The sequence below is a fragment of the Vicugna pacos genome, chromosome 24 (genome assembly GCF_048564905.1).
Source record: "Vicugna pacos chromosome 24, VicPac4, whole genome shotgun sequence".
Taxonomy (NCBI): Eukaryota; Metazoa; Chordata; class Mammalia; order Artiodactyla; family Camelidae; genus Vicugna; species Vicugna pacos.
Window position 1 is genome coordinate 11,530,298 of NC_133010.1, and position 16,946 is coordinate 11,547,243.

Consider the following 16,946-nt stretch of genomic DNA (forward strand, 5'->3'; position numbering starts at 1 on the left):
TGCAGTAGTTTGCAAATCCCTGATTTAGATGGAAACTTTCCCCCTACAGCATGGCTTACATGGAAAGAACATTCTCGTGCCTTTGGAATTTTGCATAGGATCCCCTGGACCAAATGACAGTCTAGGAATTCCACTACCCCCCGCCATGTAATTAGCTACATCGAGTAAGCAGACTAAATAAAATTTAATGAAAATATTTACACAGAACCACACTTATAAACAAATAACAAACATGCTGTCTGGAGAAGTGTAGTGTAAGTGATAAATATACATTGTATGATACTGTAGATAGGTGGTTCAGTCTGCCTGCCAGGGAACTGGATCCACCTGATGGAAAGAGATTCCTTTTAACATGCCCTGGAGGCTTAGCTGCAGCTCCCTGACAGCTGGAGTGATCAAAGGCCTGATGGGCATCCTAGGGAGATGTGCTGGGGGATTATGAATTTTATTCTTTTCAAAAAATGAACTTCTGGCTTTTTTTCTTTTTTTAATGTTTGCTTTCTATTTCATTAATTCATGCTCTACTATTTCCTTCCTTCTATTCTGTCTTTTTTAAAGAAACTGTTTGTTTTCACCACCTTAATTTCCATTTTCTATTTAACAGTCTATGGAAGAATACCTTACATGCAGGTCTTTGATCCATTTTAAGTTAATTTTTGAACACAGTGTGAGGTAGGGGCCCAACTTCATTCTTTTCCGTATGGCTTTCCAGTTGCTCCCAGCACGATTTGTTGATAAGACTATAACTTACCTACTGAATTGTCTTGCCACCCTTGCTAGAAATCAATTGGCCAGAAATGTATGAATTTAATTCTGGATTCTCAATTCTATTCCATTGATCTCTATGTCTATCCTTATGCCAATTACCCCACAATGTTAAATACTGTAGCTTTTTAGTAAGTTTTGAAAGTGGGAAGTGTGAGTCCTCAACTTTGTATTTCTTTTCCAAAATTGTTTTGGCTAGTCTGGTCCCCTTACACTTCCATAAAAACTTTCATATGAATTTTAGGTTTATCTCATCAATTTTGGAAAAAAAAAAGCCTGCTGGGATTTTTATAGGAATTTCATTGAAACTGTAGATCAATTTGGGGAGAATTGAAATCTTAATATTATCTTCCAATCCATAAATATGTGACGTCTCTCCATTTATTTATGTTTAACCTCTTTCAACTGTTTTGTAGTTTTTAGAATATGCATTTTAAACTTCTTTTGTTAAATTTATTCCAAAGTATTTTCTTCTTTTTTGATGTTATAATAAGAATTTTCTTAGTTTCATTTTCAGACAGTGCACTGCCATGAAGAGAAATACAATCAGTTTTTGTATACTGACCTGGTATCCTGAAACCTTGCTGAAACTTATTTATTAGTTCTAAGTGTGTGTGTGTATGTGTGTGTTTCCCTCAGGATTCTCTCTACACAAGATCATGTCCTACAAGGAGACTTAGTTTTACATCCTCCTTTCTAATCTGGATATCTTTCCTTACTTTTTATTACCTGATTGCGCTGGCTATGACCTCCAGTACAATGTTGAATACAAGCAGCAGAAGTGAATATCCTTGTCTTGTTCCTGATCTCTGGGGAGGAAAGCTTTCAGTCTTTCACCACCAAGTATGATGTTACCTGTGGTTTTTATAGATGTCTTTTATCAGGTTGAGAAAATTGCCTTCTACTTTCAGTTTGTTGAAGTTTTTTTTTTTCCAGTTTTATTGAGAAGTAATTGACATAGATCACTGTGTGAGTTTCAGGTGTACAGCATAAAGGCTTGACTTACATGTATCGTGGAATGATTACCACTTTAGTTAACATCCATCATCTCATATAGATACAATAACAAGAAATGAAAAAGAAAAAAATTTTTTCCTTGTAATGAGAACTCCTAGGATTTATTCCCAACAATTTTCATATATATATCATATAGCAGTGGTAACTATAGTCATCACACTGTACTTTGTATCTCTAATACTTATTTATTTTGTAACTGGAAATTTGTGCCTTTTGACCACCTTTCTCCAGCTCCCCCTACCCCCACACGCCACCTCTGGTAACCACAAATCTGGTGTCTTTTTTTATGAATCTGGTTTTTGTTTTTGCTGTTTTGTTTTGTTTTGTTTTTTAGATTCCACATATAAGCGAGGTCACCGGCAACTGTCTTTCTTTTCCTGCCTTATTTCACTTAGCACAATGCCCTCGAGGTCCATCCATATTGTCGCAAATGGCAGGATTTCCTTGTTTTTTGGCTGAATAATATTCTACTGTATTTATATACCACAACTTTTTTACCCATTCATCTGTCAGTGGATACTCAGGCTATTTCCATAGCTTGACTATTATAAATAAAGCTGCTATAAACACAGAGGTGCAGGTATCTTTTTGAGTGGTGTTTTTGTTTCCTTTGGATATATTCCTAGAAGTGGGAAGTGCTGGATATATAGTAATTCCATCTTTTTATTTTTGAGGATCCTTCATACTTTTCCATAGCAGATGAGCCAATTTACATTCCCACCAACAGTGCACAAGGATTCCTTCCCTTTTCTCCACATCTTCACCAGCATTTATTATGTCTTGTCTTTTTAGTAACAGCCATTTTAACAGACATGAGGTGATATCTCATGGTTCTGATTTGCATTTTCCTAATGACTAGTGATACTGAGCATCTTTTCATGTACCATTGGGCCATCTGTGTATCTTTGGAAAAATGTCTTTTCAGGTCCTTTGCCCATGTTTAAATTGGAGTATTTCTTATGTTTTGCTATTGAGTTATATAAGTTCTTTATATATTTTAGATATTAACCCCTTATCAGATACAGTTTGAAAATATTCTTCCATTCTGTAGGCTGTCTTTTCACTTTGTTTCTTTTGCTGTGCAGAAGCTTTTTAGTCTGATGCAGTCTCATTTATTTTTCATTTTGTTGCTTGTGCTTTAGCTGCCATATCCAAAATAATCAGTGCCAAGACCCATGCCAAGGAGCTTTTTTCCTGTATTTTCTTCTAGGGGTTTTGTGGTTTCGGGTCTTACATTTAAGTCTTTAATCCATTTTGAGTTAATTTTATGAGTGGTGTAAGATAGGGTTCTAGTTCCATTCTTTTACATGTGAATATTTTTGCTTTGGTTTTATCATGAGATGTTAGGTTTTTGTCAGACTCCTTTTTTATGAGTCTGTTGAGGTGATTATGTGGATTTTGTCCTTTATTTGATTAATATGGTGATTGACTGATTTTTTAAAAATGTTAAACCAATCTTGTACTCCTGTGATAATCTCAATCGATCACAGTATATGATCCTTTTTATATGTTGTTGGATTTGGTTTGATGGTATTTTGTTGAGGATTTTTGCTTCTATATTCGCAAAGGATATTAGCCTGTTTTCTTTAGATGTCTGTCTGGTTTTGGTATCAGGGTAATACTGGCCTCAGAATAAGTTGGAAAGTATTCCCTCTTATTTTTTGGAAGATTTTTTGAAGAAATGGTGGTAATTCTTATAGCTACAGTTTCATAGAATTAACCACTGAAGCCATCTAGGCCTGTCTTTTCTTTGTGGGAAATGTTTTGGTTACCAATTCAGTAAGTTTCTTTGCTACACATCTATCTAGATTTTTAAATATTTTCTGGATCATTTTTGGTCATATCTTTCCAGGAATTTGTCCGTTCTGGTTTACCTAATTTTTTGGCATACAATTGTTCATACTATTCCCTATGAATCCTTTTTGTTTCTGTAAGAGCAGTCATAATATTCCCATTCTCACTTCTGATTTTAGTAATTTGAGTCTTCTTTTTTTCCTTAGTTATTAGCTAAAGGTTTGTCAATTTTATTGATCTTTTCCAGGAACCAAATTTTGGTTTCATTCATTTTCTCTATTATTTTTCTATACTCTTTTTCATTTGATTCTGCTCTGATCTTCGTTATTTCCTTCCTTCCACTTGCTTTCGGTTTAGTTTGCTCTTTTTTTTTTTTTTTCTAGTTTCTTAAGATGGAGACTTAGGATATTGATTTGAGATATTTCTTTAAATTTTTTTATTGAGCTAAAATATACATAACAAAATATACCATTTCATCCATTTAAATGTACAGTTCAGTGACATTAAGTACATTCACACTGTTGTGCAACGATCAACACCATCTCTACAATTTTTTCATAAACACTTGAGCATGAGGGCAGGAACCATTTTCCCCTCAGCAGCACTCAGTACAATGAATATTTATTGAATGAATTAATGACTAAGGTCCATAATCTACATCATCTCTTCTATTTTCTTGCGTCTGGGCCTTTGTTGACTATTTCCTCCCTGTCTTTATGCCTCCACTCCTATCCTTTAAAACTCAAATCTCAGGAGTTCCACAAAGCTTTTCTTTTCTTTCCAATCCGATTTGAACCCTACCTCCTGTGAGCTCTTATAAGCATCTTATCTACCTTTATGATTGTATCAAGCCATGTGTTTCTGTATACATCACTCTTTATCACTATACAATACATGCTTTTTGGAGACAGTATATTCTTTGTGTATACTACAAAACCTTAAAAACATGCCTTGCACATAATTTAATGTGTATTAAGTAAAATATTGACTGGATAACTATGGGGGATTTTTTCAAAGTAAATGAAAGTAGCAGGGTTTTAACAAATGATTAATGCCAGAAAGGCAATTTTTTCTTTAAAAGTTTTTTTTCTATTTTCAGTTGAGAACTTTGTATCTATGTAGCCTATTATCAATATGTATGTCAGAAATCAACAGACAAAACAAAGCCCAATGAATGTTACTATTAAAAAAATCAATAGGTCTTTTTATTTTTAGATAGAATATGCTATATAAATTAGTCATACAGGTATTAGTTTAGCTAACGTTTTTGTTCCATCTATAGATGACAAGATAAACATAATAGTAATCTTCACACTTTAACATATGGAATTCTTAAAAAATTTTTTTCACATATTTAGAAGCTGTGATTAAATGGTAGTGTTAAAGGAGTAATTTCAAACCACTTAAGTTTACAGATGGGCTGCATGATTAACAGCAAAATAAGTTCGCATTTTCTGTGAACATCACAGGAACCTGAAAACTCATACTCACTAGGAAAACCAAAACTAGGCGAAAAAAGAGGATCTTTGAGAAAATGGGGCACTGGAGTTATGTAGTTAATAAGTTTAATGCCAGGAAAGCAAAGCATGTTCACACACACAGGAATGATAACCAGCAGTGTTAGCATAAGGTAGGGCTCTCAAGCTGCAAAGAGGTAAGTGGCACACCCATTACCAGAATGAATGCCAATTAAGATATGGAAAGGGTTAAGTTTTTCTGTAAACTAACTCTAATAAATTTAGTTTATTCTCTAAAGTAATTTCTCTGATATGCAGTAGGTGATTTGGGTTCACTGTAGGTTGGAGATTAGAATATTAATATACCTCCGAGTTCTGACTGCACACACCACCACGGTGATTTCTACGATGCCTGATAAGGCTCTGCGTTAATACTGTTATACATTTCTTATAAAGCTTTCCTCTTATGGACTGTGTTTGAATAAAAGACTAGAGCTTTTCTCACAATGTAGAAGACAGAAATTTCTTTCCAGAAGATAGAAATTTCTTTCCATTGTTGCTGACATTCAGAAAAACTTTAATTCACATTGAAGGCTTTCCCACAAGTCACAGGATTCCTCCTCAGAATTTTTTTAAGTTAGTAATGTTTGAGCTAAACTTTCATTATAAAATCTGAATTAGTATGTTTTCTCTCCAGTGTGTTTTTTTTCCTTATTTTTTATTTATTGGGGGGGTTTAACTAGGTTTATTTATTTATTTTTAGTGGAGGTGCTGGGGATTGAACCCAGGACCTCCTACATGCTAAGCACACACTCTGCCACTGAGCTCTACCCTCCCCGTTTTTAATGTAGCATAAGAGTTGAGCACTGACTTAAACCTTTTTCATAATCATCAATAGCATTCATAAGATTTTTTTCTGGCAGAATGTCTCTGGTACTGAATAAAGTTGGTGTATATACACTAACGGTGTTCCCACATTCATCACATTTAGAGTGTCTTCCCCAGGGTGGACTTTCTCATGATTAATAAGATCAGAAAGTTGGCTAAAACTTCTGCTGCACTGAACACACCTGTGGGGTTTCTCTCCAGTGTGGATTCCCTGGCGTTCCACGCGATCAGTGCACGCGCTGAAGGCTTTCCCACAAGCATCACACTTATACAGCTTTTCACTAGTGTGGATTCTTTGATGGTTGATAAGATCAGAGCGCCGGCTAAAGCTTTTGCCGCACTGATCGCATGGGTAAGGCTTCTCCCCAGTGTGGATCCTCTGATGCAGGATAAGAGCTGAGCACTGACTGAAAGCCTTCCCACACTCGTTACATTTATACGGTCTTTCCCCAGTGTGGATTCTCTGGTGCTTGATCAGGTCTGAGTTCTGACTGAAACTTCTGCCGCACTGAGTGCACGGATACGGTTTTTCTCCAGTGTGAATTCTCTGATGAAGAATAAGGTCAGAACTCTGACTGAAGGCTTTCTCACAACTATCGCAATGATAGGGCCTCTCCCCAGAGTGTACTCTCTGATGCTTAGTGAGGTCTGAGCTTTGACTGAAACTTTTACTGCACTCATTACATGCATATGGTTTCTCTCCAGTGTGTATTCTCTGATGTTTAACAAGGTCTGAGCGACGACTAAAACTTTTGGCACAATCACTACATGGATAGGGTTTCTCTCCAGTGTGGATTCTCTGATGTAGGATAAGGTTCGAGCTCTGACTAAAGGTTTTCCCACACGCATCACATTCATAGGGTTTCTCACCTGTATGGATTCTATGATGTTTAACAAGGTCTGATCTTCGACTAAACATTTTACTGCACTGGTTGCACGGGTAAGGCTTCTCTCCAGTATGAATTCGTTGGTGATTAATAAGATCTGAAAGTCTACTGAAGGTTTTGCTACACTGATTACACGGATAGGGTTTCTCTCCAGTGTGAATTCTCTGATGCAGAATAAGGACTGAGCTCTGATTAAAAGCTTTCCCACACTCATTACACTTATATGGCTTCTCTCCAGTGTGGATTCTTCGATGTTTAATCAGGTCCGAGTTCTGACTGAAGCTTTTGCTACACTGATTACACGGATACGGCTTCTCCCCAGTGTGGATTCTCTGATGCAGAATCAGATCTGAGCTCTGACTGAAGGCTTTTCCACACACGTCACATCTATATGGTTTCTCACCGGTGTGGATTCTTTGATGTTTTATAACATCAGAACTCTGACTAAAATGTTTGTTACACTGGTTACATGTATAAGGTTTCTCTCCAGTGTGGATTCTCTGATGTTTAACCAGGTCTGAGCGCTGGCTAAAACTTTTACTACAATGACTGCACTGATAAGGTTTTTCTCCTGTATGGATTCTCTGATGTATAATAAGATCAGAGCTCTGACTGAAGGCTTTCCCACATTCATCACATTTGTAAGGCTTTTCACCAGTGTGGACTCTTTGATGTTTAATGAGGTCTGAGCTCCGACTGAAACTTTTAATACACCAATTACAAGGATAGGGTTTCTCCCCAGTATGAATTCTCTGATGCAGAACCAGGGCTGAGCTCACACTAAAGGTCTTTCCACATTTATCACATTCATAAGGTTTCTCCCAGTGGGTTCTTTGATGCCTAATAAGGCCTGTACTCAAAGCAAAGCTTTGCCCACATTCATCACAGTTATGTTGTCTTCTTTTGAAGAGATTCTGATCATTTTCATTTAATTTACCCCCAAATTCACAGAATTCTCTGCATTCAGAATCTTGGAGAACATCATCTCTGGGGTTGCCAGACTCTTCAGTTAATGATTCAGTTTTTCCTGTAATTTCCTCCTCTGAAGCCAGCTCTCCAATCTTGGCCTCAGTCTCACCATCTAGAACAATAAACAACATCCAAATGGAATGTGTTCTCCACACTGTAAGACAGTTTCTGATGAAACAGATCAGTATTTATCTACAAAATGCTGTCACAGTCTAAGAGTGCTCCAAAACACTGGAAGGGAAACTGGGAAGAATCAGCAAATTATGGATCACAATAACCATCTACTGAAGTGGTTTACCAGATATATTCTGTATATGTCACAGGAGATTTGGTAACACTGAGCCTAATCACAGCGACTAGAAAAGTCTGACTAAATTAGAGCTAATACATAAACAATGTATTGACATCTGTAAAGTAAGCAGTATGAAAGAGAAGTGGGGGGAGGGAAGAAGGAAGAGAAAGGGAGGGAGAGGAGAAGGAAGCAGTGGCAGCCAGGCTGTCACTGTGAGTGAGTGTCTACCAACCAGGCTGGTCACACGCTGCCATTAGGGGAAAGAAAGACGCATCATGCCCACGAACGGTCAGGAAAGAATCCTGACTTCTCAAAGTAGGCCTATGTAATCCTCCACCTCTTTTGTCCTAATTATTAGAAGGAAGTGGCCAAGAAAACACAATCCCTTTTTGGAAATAGCCATATTCAATGACCAAACTTCCTTACTAAAGTGTGCAGACCAGAAAAAGCTTAGGGCGATAGAATCAGAAGCCTCATTTGAGTTGATTTTTGAGTAGGCTCTTCCTGTGTTCAACAACACCAGGCCTGTAACGGTAGGGAGCACAGGCGCGCCACTGGAATTCTTGACTATCGCCCATTGTTAAGTGGTGTTTAGTACAAAAGGCACTCCACCGTCAGGCTGCAAATGGTGTAGAGAGCTGAAAACATGGCACAGATTAATTACAAGGACAGAAGTCCAAAATCCCAAGCCACCAAGTGGAGGCTTATTCTCTTTGCCAGAGGCAAAGAGTAGTGGAAAAAGTGAAGGATGGGGTAAATCTAAATGTGTATGTACAGAATGATGTAAGCAATATGTCTTGTGGAGTTTACAATATATATAGAATTAAAATACATGGCAAAAATAGCACAAGAGGAGGGAAATAAATAAAACTAAATATTACAAGATTTTTGTATTATCCTAGAGATAGTAAAGTAAGATAAACTGTTAATAAATCAAATGTGTATGTTATAATTTCCAAGGCAGCCTTTTTTCAACCAGGGTTCCACAAGAAACTAAAACAGAAAATAACCTGAGTCACTATTTTCTCAATTCTCCTAAAGATGTACATAGCTAGTAAAATAGATGTTAAAGAGATTAATACATTACTTAAAATTGATGCCTTAGAGCATTGGGGCTTAATTCTCTCACAGACTCATACTTGAGAAAGGCTGCTATGAAGTAACCATTAAATAATAATAAAAGGATGTATGAACAAAGACCTAATAGAGAAACAAATGGAAAAAGAAAAAACTTGATAATGTAAAATTAGGCACAAAAGGAGAAAAAAGAAAAACAAAAAAATTAAAAACGAGATAAATAAAAATAAATAAGATAGTGCATTTAAATACAAACATCAACTACATTATATATAAGTTAACTACTCCAGTAAAGAAGCAAAGAAAAAAGCAACAGCTAACATCATACTTAATGGTTAAACATTAAATGTTTTTCTCCTAAAGACAAAGGAGCAAAACAAGGATGCTCTCTATTAGCACATTATTCAGCACTGTACAACTTTTATTTAATATTCATAGCCAATGAAATAAGACATGAAAAATAACTGGGACATACAAGTAAGAAAGAAAAAGGTGAAACTGTCTTTACTTATAGATCATATATACAGAAAATCCTAAAGTGTCTCAAAAAAGTTATTAGAACTTGGAAATGATTTTATTAGACTGATACACAAAACCTGCTTGTATTTCTATATACTATCAATGAACAATTAGAACCTAAAATTAAAAACATTTTTTCAATTGCACCAAAAAAAATCAAATACTTAAAAACAAAATTTTTTAATGTGCAATATCTGTATAATGAAAACTATAAAACATTGTTGAATGAAATTAAAGACCTAATAAACAGATATATATGCCATCATTTATGGATAGGAAGATTTACCATTAAGATGATGGAATTCTCCCCAAATTGATCTATGGAGTCAATGCAACACCAATCAAAATCTCATCAGGACTTTTTATAGACATTGACAAACTATTCTAAACTTAATGCAGAAAGGCACAGAAAAGTTTAAACAATTCTGAAAAAGAAGAACAAAACTGGCAAAGTTATACTACCTGATTTGCAGCTTTAACTATAAAGCTACAGTAATCAAGGCAGTGAGGTATTGGCATAAGGACAGATGTACCATTAATGGAATAGAACAGAGTCCATAAATACATCCAAACATGTATGTACAACTCATCTTCAACAAAGTTGCCAAAATAACTCAATGGTAAAAGGATGGTCTCTTTTCAATAAAAAGTGTTAGAAATGGATATCATAATAACAAAAATTAACTCTGACTTTTATGTTACACAGAAAAATTAACTAGAAATGTAATACAAACCTAAACATAACAGCTAAAACTTAAAACTTCTAGAAGAAAGCAAGGCATGGATAACCAAAATTAATGCACAGAACTATGAGAAAATAAATCTGTGTTGTTTAAGCCACTCTCAGTCTGTGATATTTTATGGCAGCCCTAGCAGACAAATACAGCATGTTTCTGAACTTTATACATTTATGGGATTATACCACATGTACTCTGTGACTTGCTTTTTTTGTTCGGAAGACTCATCCATATTCATGTGTGTAGCTGTAGCCCATTCATGTTCCACCACCAGAGTGTGACGTAGACCATGAATGATTTCTCCATTTTCCTTCAATGGATAATAACAATTTGCTGTTTCAGAACTGGTTTATAGATGGGCCTGCTCGGTGTGTGGGCACCAGCTGAAAGTGAAAAGCTTGCACTTACACCCCTACACAGGGGTGGCCTCAGACAAACTGGTATAGGCAGGTCCTCCCAGTGGGCAGAATTTCAGGCCTACACCTGGTTATTTACTTTCCATGGAAGGCAGCAAGAGCCTAAGATACATGTCTACATTGATTCATGAGTAGTGACTAATGGATTATCTGATTAGTTAGGCACCTAGAAAGAACAAGATTGGAAGATGAGAAATAAGGATTCTGGAGGAAAAGTATGAGGATGGACCTCCTAGAATGGGGCAAAGCATAAATACGTTTGTGTCCCATAAGAATCCTCACTAAAGGGAGAAGCCTCACTGTGGAAAAGTCTCTCAGTTATATGGACATGGTGATCCATATTGTGAATGTCAATCAGCCTTTTTACCAACGTTTGCCCAGTCGGTTCATGTACAAAGTGGTCACGGCAGCAGGGACAGAGGCTATGTATGGGCTCAACAACACGGACCTCCACTTATCAAGGCCGATATGCTAAGAGCCCAAGAAGCCAACCGCTAAAGCCCACACTGAGCCCCTAATAAGGTACCATTTCCTGGAGAGGAACTAAGCAGCCACTGGGTGGGGAGGAGCAGGTTTATTACTTCTGTCATGGAGAGGACAGCAATCTGCTTTCAAAGGACTAAATACATAGTCCAGATACAAATTTGCATTGCCTTAAGAGAATGCTGTATTTACTACCATGATATTTTATACAAAATCATCTCCAAAGAAGTCATTCTACAGGTAAGGACGTATAGCCAGGAGCTCACACACATGTAATTCCCAGGTCTTACCACATGTCCCATCACCCGGAAGTAAGTGGACTGTGATAATGCTGGAATGACTTACTGACAGCTTACAGTACCAGCTAGGTAAAAACGCCCTGTAAGTCTGGAGTGCTGTCGTACGGGATGCAACGTATGCCTTAAACCAGAGGACTATAACGAGTGTTGTCTTCCTCAGGGCCCTAAACTATGGATATGGGAGCCAAGGGTGGTAGAGTAGTAATAATGTTACCTATATACCTCATAATTCACCTCTATTATTTTGTCTTCTATCCTTATAATCTTGGGTTTGGTGGGTTAGGGGTTCTGATTCTCAAAGAAGAAATACTTCTACCATGGAAAAAGTTATAATTTTGTTAAATTTGAAGCTAAGACTGCTTCCTGCTTCAACATTTTGGGCTCCTCAAGCTGCTGAAACAGGCAGAGAATGGGTCATGCTACTGACCAGAATGGCTGATACCAATTACCAATGGGTAACTGGTTGCTGTTACATAGTAGGAACAAGGAAGAATATGCCTGGAACTCAGAGGATTCAGTGGGGCTACATCTTAGCTCTCTCATGCCTAACAGGCCCTGTCAATGGAACACTGAAGTAACCTGAAAGAGACCCCCAAGGACTCAGATCATCCAGTAAAGATGGTTTATGTGACCTGACTAGATAAAGAACTCTGTGTCACCGAGACTCTGGCAGAGGGTAAGGGCAATATGGAATGGGTGACGGAAGAAGACTGTTACGAGTATCAACTTAGGCTTCGTGAACAGCAAAAACTTTAGCAGCTATTTTATGTTAATTATGTCTTTTCCCCTTTTCCTCACTACCTTATTTTTTATTTAATTGAAGCATAGTCAGTTTACAATGTTGTGTCAATTTCTGATGTGCAGCGTAATGTTTCAGTCATATATAGGCCATATATACACATACATTTGTTTTCATATTAATTTTATAGGTTACTATAAGATACTGAATATAGTTCCTTATGCTATACAGTAGGACCTTGTTGTTTATCTATTTTATACACAGTAGTTAGTATTTGCAAAACTTGAACTCCCAAATTATCCCTTCCCTCCCCAATAACCATAGGTTTGTTTTCTATGTTTGTGAGTCTGTTTCTGTTTTGTCAGTAAGTTCATTTGTGTCCTTTTTTTTTTTTTTAAGATTTCACATATGTGTGATATCATATGGTATTTTTTCCTCACTACCTTGTATGAAGAGCACTGGTGGCAGTGAAGTTTTAGGTTTCAGGTGGGAGTATAATTTAATTGTATGTCAATCTGCATGAAATGGTAGCTTAAGAGACCATTTTTCTGCTGTTGGGAACAAAACAACCTAGATAAAGGACAAAAATGGTTACTACAGGTTAAAAGGGATAGACTTTCGCCTCTCTAGACCTACTGTTAACCCTGATCTGTGCCCCAGGAGACTGACAGCAGTTTATGGACTGCATCATCTGAGGTTCCATGCCCTCTGGCTTGCAATTAGATGTGGCCAAAAACAGGAGGAGAATTGTAGAGTAACAAATGTCCTGGGCCGCCCCGAACAGAGAGGGTTCTTGGGATGTGGGACTTACAGTGCTAAATTTCAGACAAAATGGGATGAGCTGGCCACCCTACACCTTGGCTCCCTTTGTGCTGGGCCAGCGGTCAGAAGCAATTGTGTTTCTTTTAGCAGACTCCTATTGGGCAGCTCTGACTGATACATTCTGGTTTATTTTCTCCATAACATAATTACTGTCTAATACTATACTGTATATTTATTTATTTCCTGTTTCCCCTACTGGAATGTAAACTCCCCGAGGGCAAAGGCTTCTCTGATCAGTTCACTGCTATATCCCTAGCACTTAAAAAAGTGCCTGGCACAAAGGAAACCCTCAATAACTAATAGTAATAATTAGCAGGCTATAATCTTATTAATAAACATTTATCAACAGTAAGTATTTGAATAGTTAATTAAATGACTTGAAGGATACATTAATGTTAGCAGTGACTAGCTCTAGATAGCAGAGTTGTAGGTTATTTAAATTTCGTTTTGTGCCTTTCTATATTTTATAAATTCACTTTAGTACAATTATATTACTCTAACATAAAAAAAGTTATTTTATACACATTCTGACACAAACACATATAATATGTATATCAATTTATGTAAAACCAAAAGGATGACTTCTAATTCTGCAGTGATTCCCAGAAAGAAGAGAGCTAGAGGCCTCAGAATAGACTCTTATGGAAAGACAAATTCCAAATACAGGAGACAGAAACAAAATAAACAGAATAAAATAAAGATGCTCCAAAAACAAAGGGAGTCAGAAGATTTAGAGCAAGAAAAAAGAACAACAGAAAGTGAATTTCATGAAACATTATGCTGGACACCAAAAATCGACACACTGTAAACTAAGTACTCTTCAATTAAAAAAAAAAAGTGAATTTCATAGGCAAAACAGCAATAATGGGAGGACCAAAATAAAAAAGCAGTAAAATACAATGTAGAAATGAGAGCCTGCAGAACATATGGACAGAGTCAAGACTGAAATTATCTTACTAAAAATAACAGTGACTACCATTCATAAAGAATTTACTACCAGCCAGGTCTGTGCTCAGAGCCTTATAAAGGGATTTCACTTAGTGCTTGTGGTGTTTATTAGAGCAGTCATGAACTCCAAATGTATCATCTATACATTGTCTCCCAGTATCTGTATCTTTTTGCAGTTCTCTCACAGTGACTCTGGAACTGGTCAGCTGACTTGGCTTTGGTCAATGAGATATTAACAAACGTAACACAAACACAGTCTAGAAAGTGGTTACACATCCTAGGGCTTGCCCTCCCTCTGATTTTGGAAATTAGCTGCCCCAGAAAAGTCTGGGCTAGCCTACTGGCGATATGGGACCCAAACCACAGCCAGCACCAAGAGCTGGACATAAAATAAGATTGACACCAACCTAGACCCTGACCCTAGTTGAGCATAGTGATCGCAGAAAAAAACTGCCCAGCTGAACCCAGCCCAAGTTGGTGACCTACAGAACCGTAAGAAAATAACATGGTTTAAAAATGTCTGATGTTTAAGGTCATTAAGTTTTGGGGTCTTTTATTATGGAGTAATAGACACAATCCTCAAAATAACTTTCAAGGTTATTATACACTTATAAAGTGTGGAAACAATCATTAAAAAAAAAGTAAGTTAACTTATTGAAGCTGGTAAACGACAAAGCCAGTATCTGAACACAGGGTGTCCGATTCCAAAATGTTTAATTACGCCCCGACAGTACATGAGAAAGATGACTTGAAAAGATTTTAAAGGGGAAATACCAAACATTGACAAGACTGGTGATAAGGTGACTGTAGTGTAAAAAATGGATGACTTTAGTGGCTTAAAGAGAGAAAGGAACTCCAGGAGAATTTGATTGTCAGAATGCACAATAAAGCCACGGGCTTGGAGCACTAAAACGATCACACTGCCTAAAATAGTGAAGCGCAGGCAAGGAGGAATACCAATAGCATTTGACCACACTAACGTAGCAAGGCAACATCCCCCACCGCCCATAGACCATTAAGAAAGATATACACTGGTTCTCACCTGACAGAGGGCGGTGTTCTTGAGATTCGTCATTGAATTGGCCCTCCATGGACTGCAACCGGACACTTGACACCTCAGGGAGCAACTGGAGAATTACCATATCCTCAGTAAGCTTTTCTTGTCCACATAGTAGGAGTCTGAGACCTAGAGGCAGCTGGGTGCCACTGGGCGTGGAAAGGAATCATTGTGGAGACTGGAGATGTAATTTCTGACACTAGACCCCCAGACACATCCTCTAGATATAAAAGAAGGTAAGGAGAAAACAAAATCTCAATTTAATTTTCAAGTGCTTTTCTCTCAAACTTACTAACTTTCCTCTCTCATCATCCAGGAATCAGGCATCACTCCTCTAGGACATGCACTCTCCGTTACCCAGCCTAGAGACCTTCAAAGACAACCAGGAGGTTGATGCTACCAAAATCAAGGTATCATTGGAAAGACACGACAGGGAGGAGATTGTAGAATTTTGTCCTGTCGGTGAGCTAAGTTACTCGCTGTCTTTCCTACACCAATGACACTCCTGATCCACCATCAACGATCTCTTTCCTTGCTTCTGGTCTTCCCACACTCACACGTCCAGGTTGCCCTTTCTCAGCACTGTCCGCTGGTTCGGGTGGACGCATCCCAGCTTCTGGATCTCCCCGCCCCCCGTTTCTGGTGCTCATTCAGGCGAACCCCAGGCCGGGCAAGGGCAGACCGGGTCCGAAAGCACACTAGGCCAAGAACCGAGGAGCTCGCAGCGCCCAGGAGCCGCACCTGGGGGCCTGGACTTCCTAAGGACTCAAGAAACCGCACACGGTTCTCTGGCGGCGCTGTGAAGCCGCTCCGGAGTGGAAACCATGCGAGTACCTCCGCCTTCCCTACCTCGATGTGTTCTCAGGTCGCCGTCAAGCCTCTCTCGCAGCAAACCCGCCATCGCCAGGTCCGCTCTAGGACTCCGGGAGGCTTGTGCAGCTCTGTGGCACGCGACCTCGCACGTGCGCACGCGCGGGGAGGCGGCAGGGTGAGGTGGGGGCGGGGAGATGCCGAGATTTAACCCCTGAGCATCCGCGGAGCTGGCCCCAGCCTAGCTGTAGCGAGGGACCTGGCTGGCCCTATCTGTCGGTTCTTGACATGAATGTTGGAAAACATCTTTCGGGAAAGCTCTCTGGGGCAGGGAAGGTTTTCTGATTGCATAGTGAGTTCTTTAGTTCTCTCTCATCTGTTCCCCGTCCTTCCTGCCCCCCAAATCAGTAAGATTTGCTGGTGTGCTTCCATTTTAACTTTCTTCCTGTCCTCTCTGATTTCTGCCCCCAGAGCAGTGGCATGCCTCTGTTCAAATACTGATTGCTGGGCCTCACCGTAGTTTCTGACTCAGTAGGTCTGATGTGGGAGCCCAGGTTCTCAGGTGATCCTGGTCCTGGGACCACACTTTGAGAACCACTACCCTGAAAATAAATAATGCTCAGCAATTAATCCATGAATTGCTGTGTGCCTTCTGACCAGCAGAAGTCCCACCGAGATGGAATGAATTACTCTACTCTGTGGAAAAAGTCAAGGGGGCGAGAGGCAGTTGGGAGCCAACTTCACGAGCCTCTCAAATGCTCCCACATTTATTGTGTATAATCAAAGGAAAAATCATTAACAGTTGTATGATGAAATGCAGGAATTTAGGGAAAGATCGAGACTGCAGAAGTCACAATAAGTACACAGGCTTCGTTTATCTTTAGGGAAATCATGGGCAGAGGGGAACAAGATACATTCTTATAGATATGTTAAAGCAGACCACCAGACCAGCCAGTTCCTTGTTTTGAGA

The 16,946-nt window shown here is 38.5% G+C and overlaps 1 protein-coding gene across 6 annotated transcripts in view; it reads right to left on the reverse strand.

Annotated features, from left to right (window-relative positions):
* Window positions 1-16,946, reverse strand: part of ZNF397 (zinc finger protein 397) — a 44,781-nt gene that overhangs the window by 1,596 nt on the left and 26,239 nt on the right. Inside the window, exons 1-3 of one of the 6 annotated variants that reach the window (XM_015237652.3) lie at window positions 16,016-16,118; window positions 15,152-15,386; window positions 3,998-7,889 (exon numbers count right to left, since the gene is read on the reverse strand). In XM_015237652.3, the coding sequence (XP_015093138.1) occupies window positions 5,935-7,889; window positions 15,152-15,251 (2,055 nt within the window). In that variant the 5' untranslated portion in view covers window positions 15,252-15,386; window positions 16,016-16,118 and the 3' untranslated portion in view covers window positions 3,998-5,934. Of the gene's footprint in view, window positions 1-3,997; window positions 7,890-15,151; window positions 15,387-15,907; window positions 16,119-16,946 lie in introns of those variants that run through there. The other 5 variants (XM_031690340.2, XM_015237654.3, XR_004195028.2 and 2 more) reach the window with 5 other exon arrangements.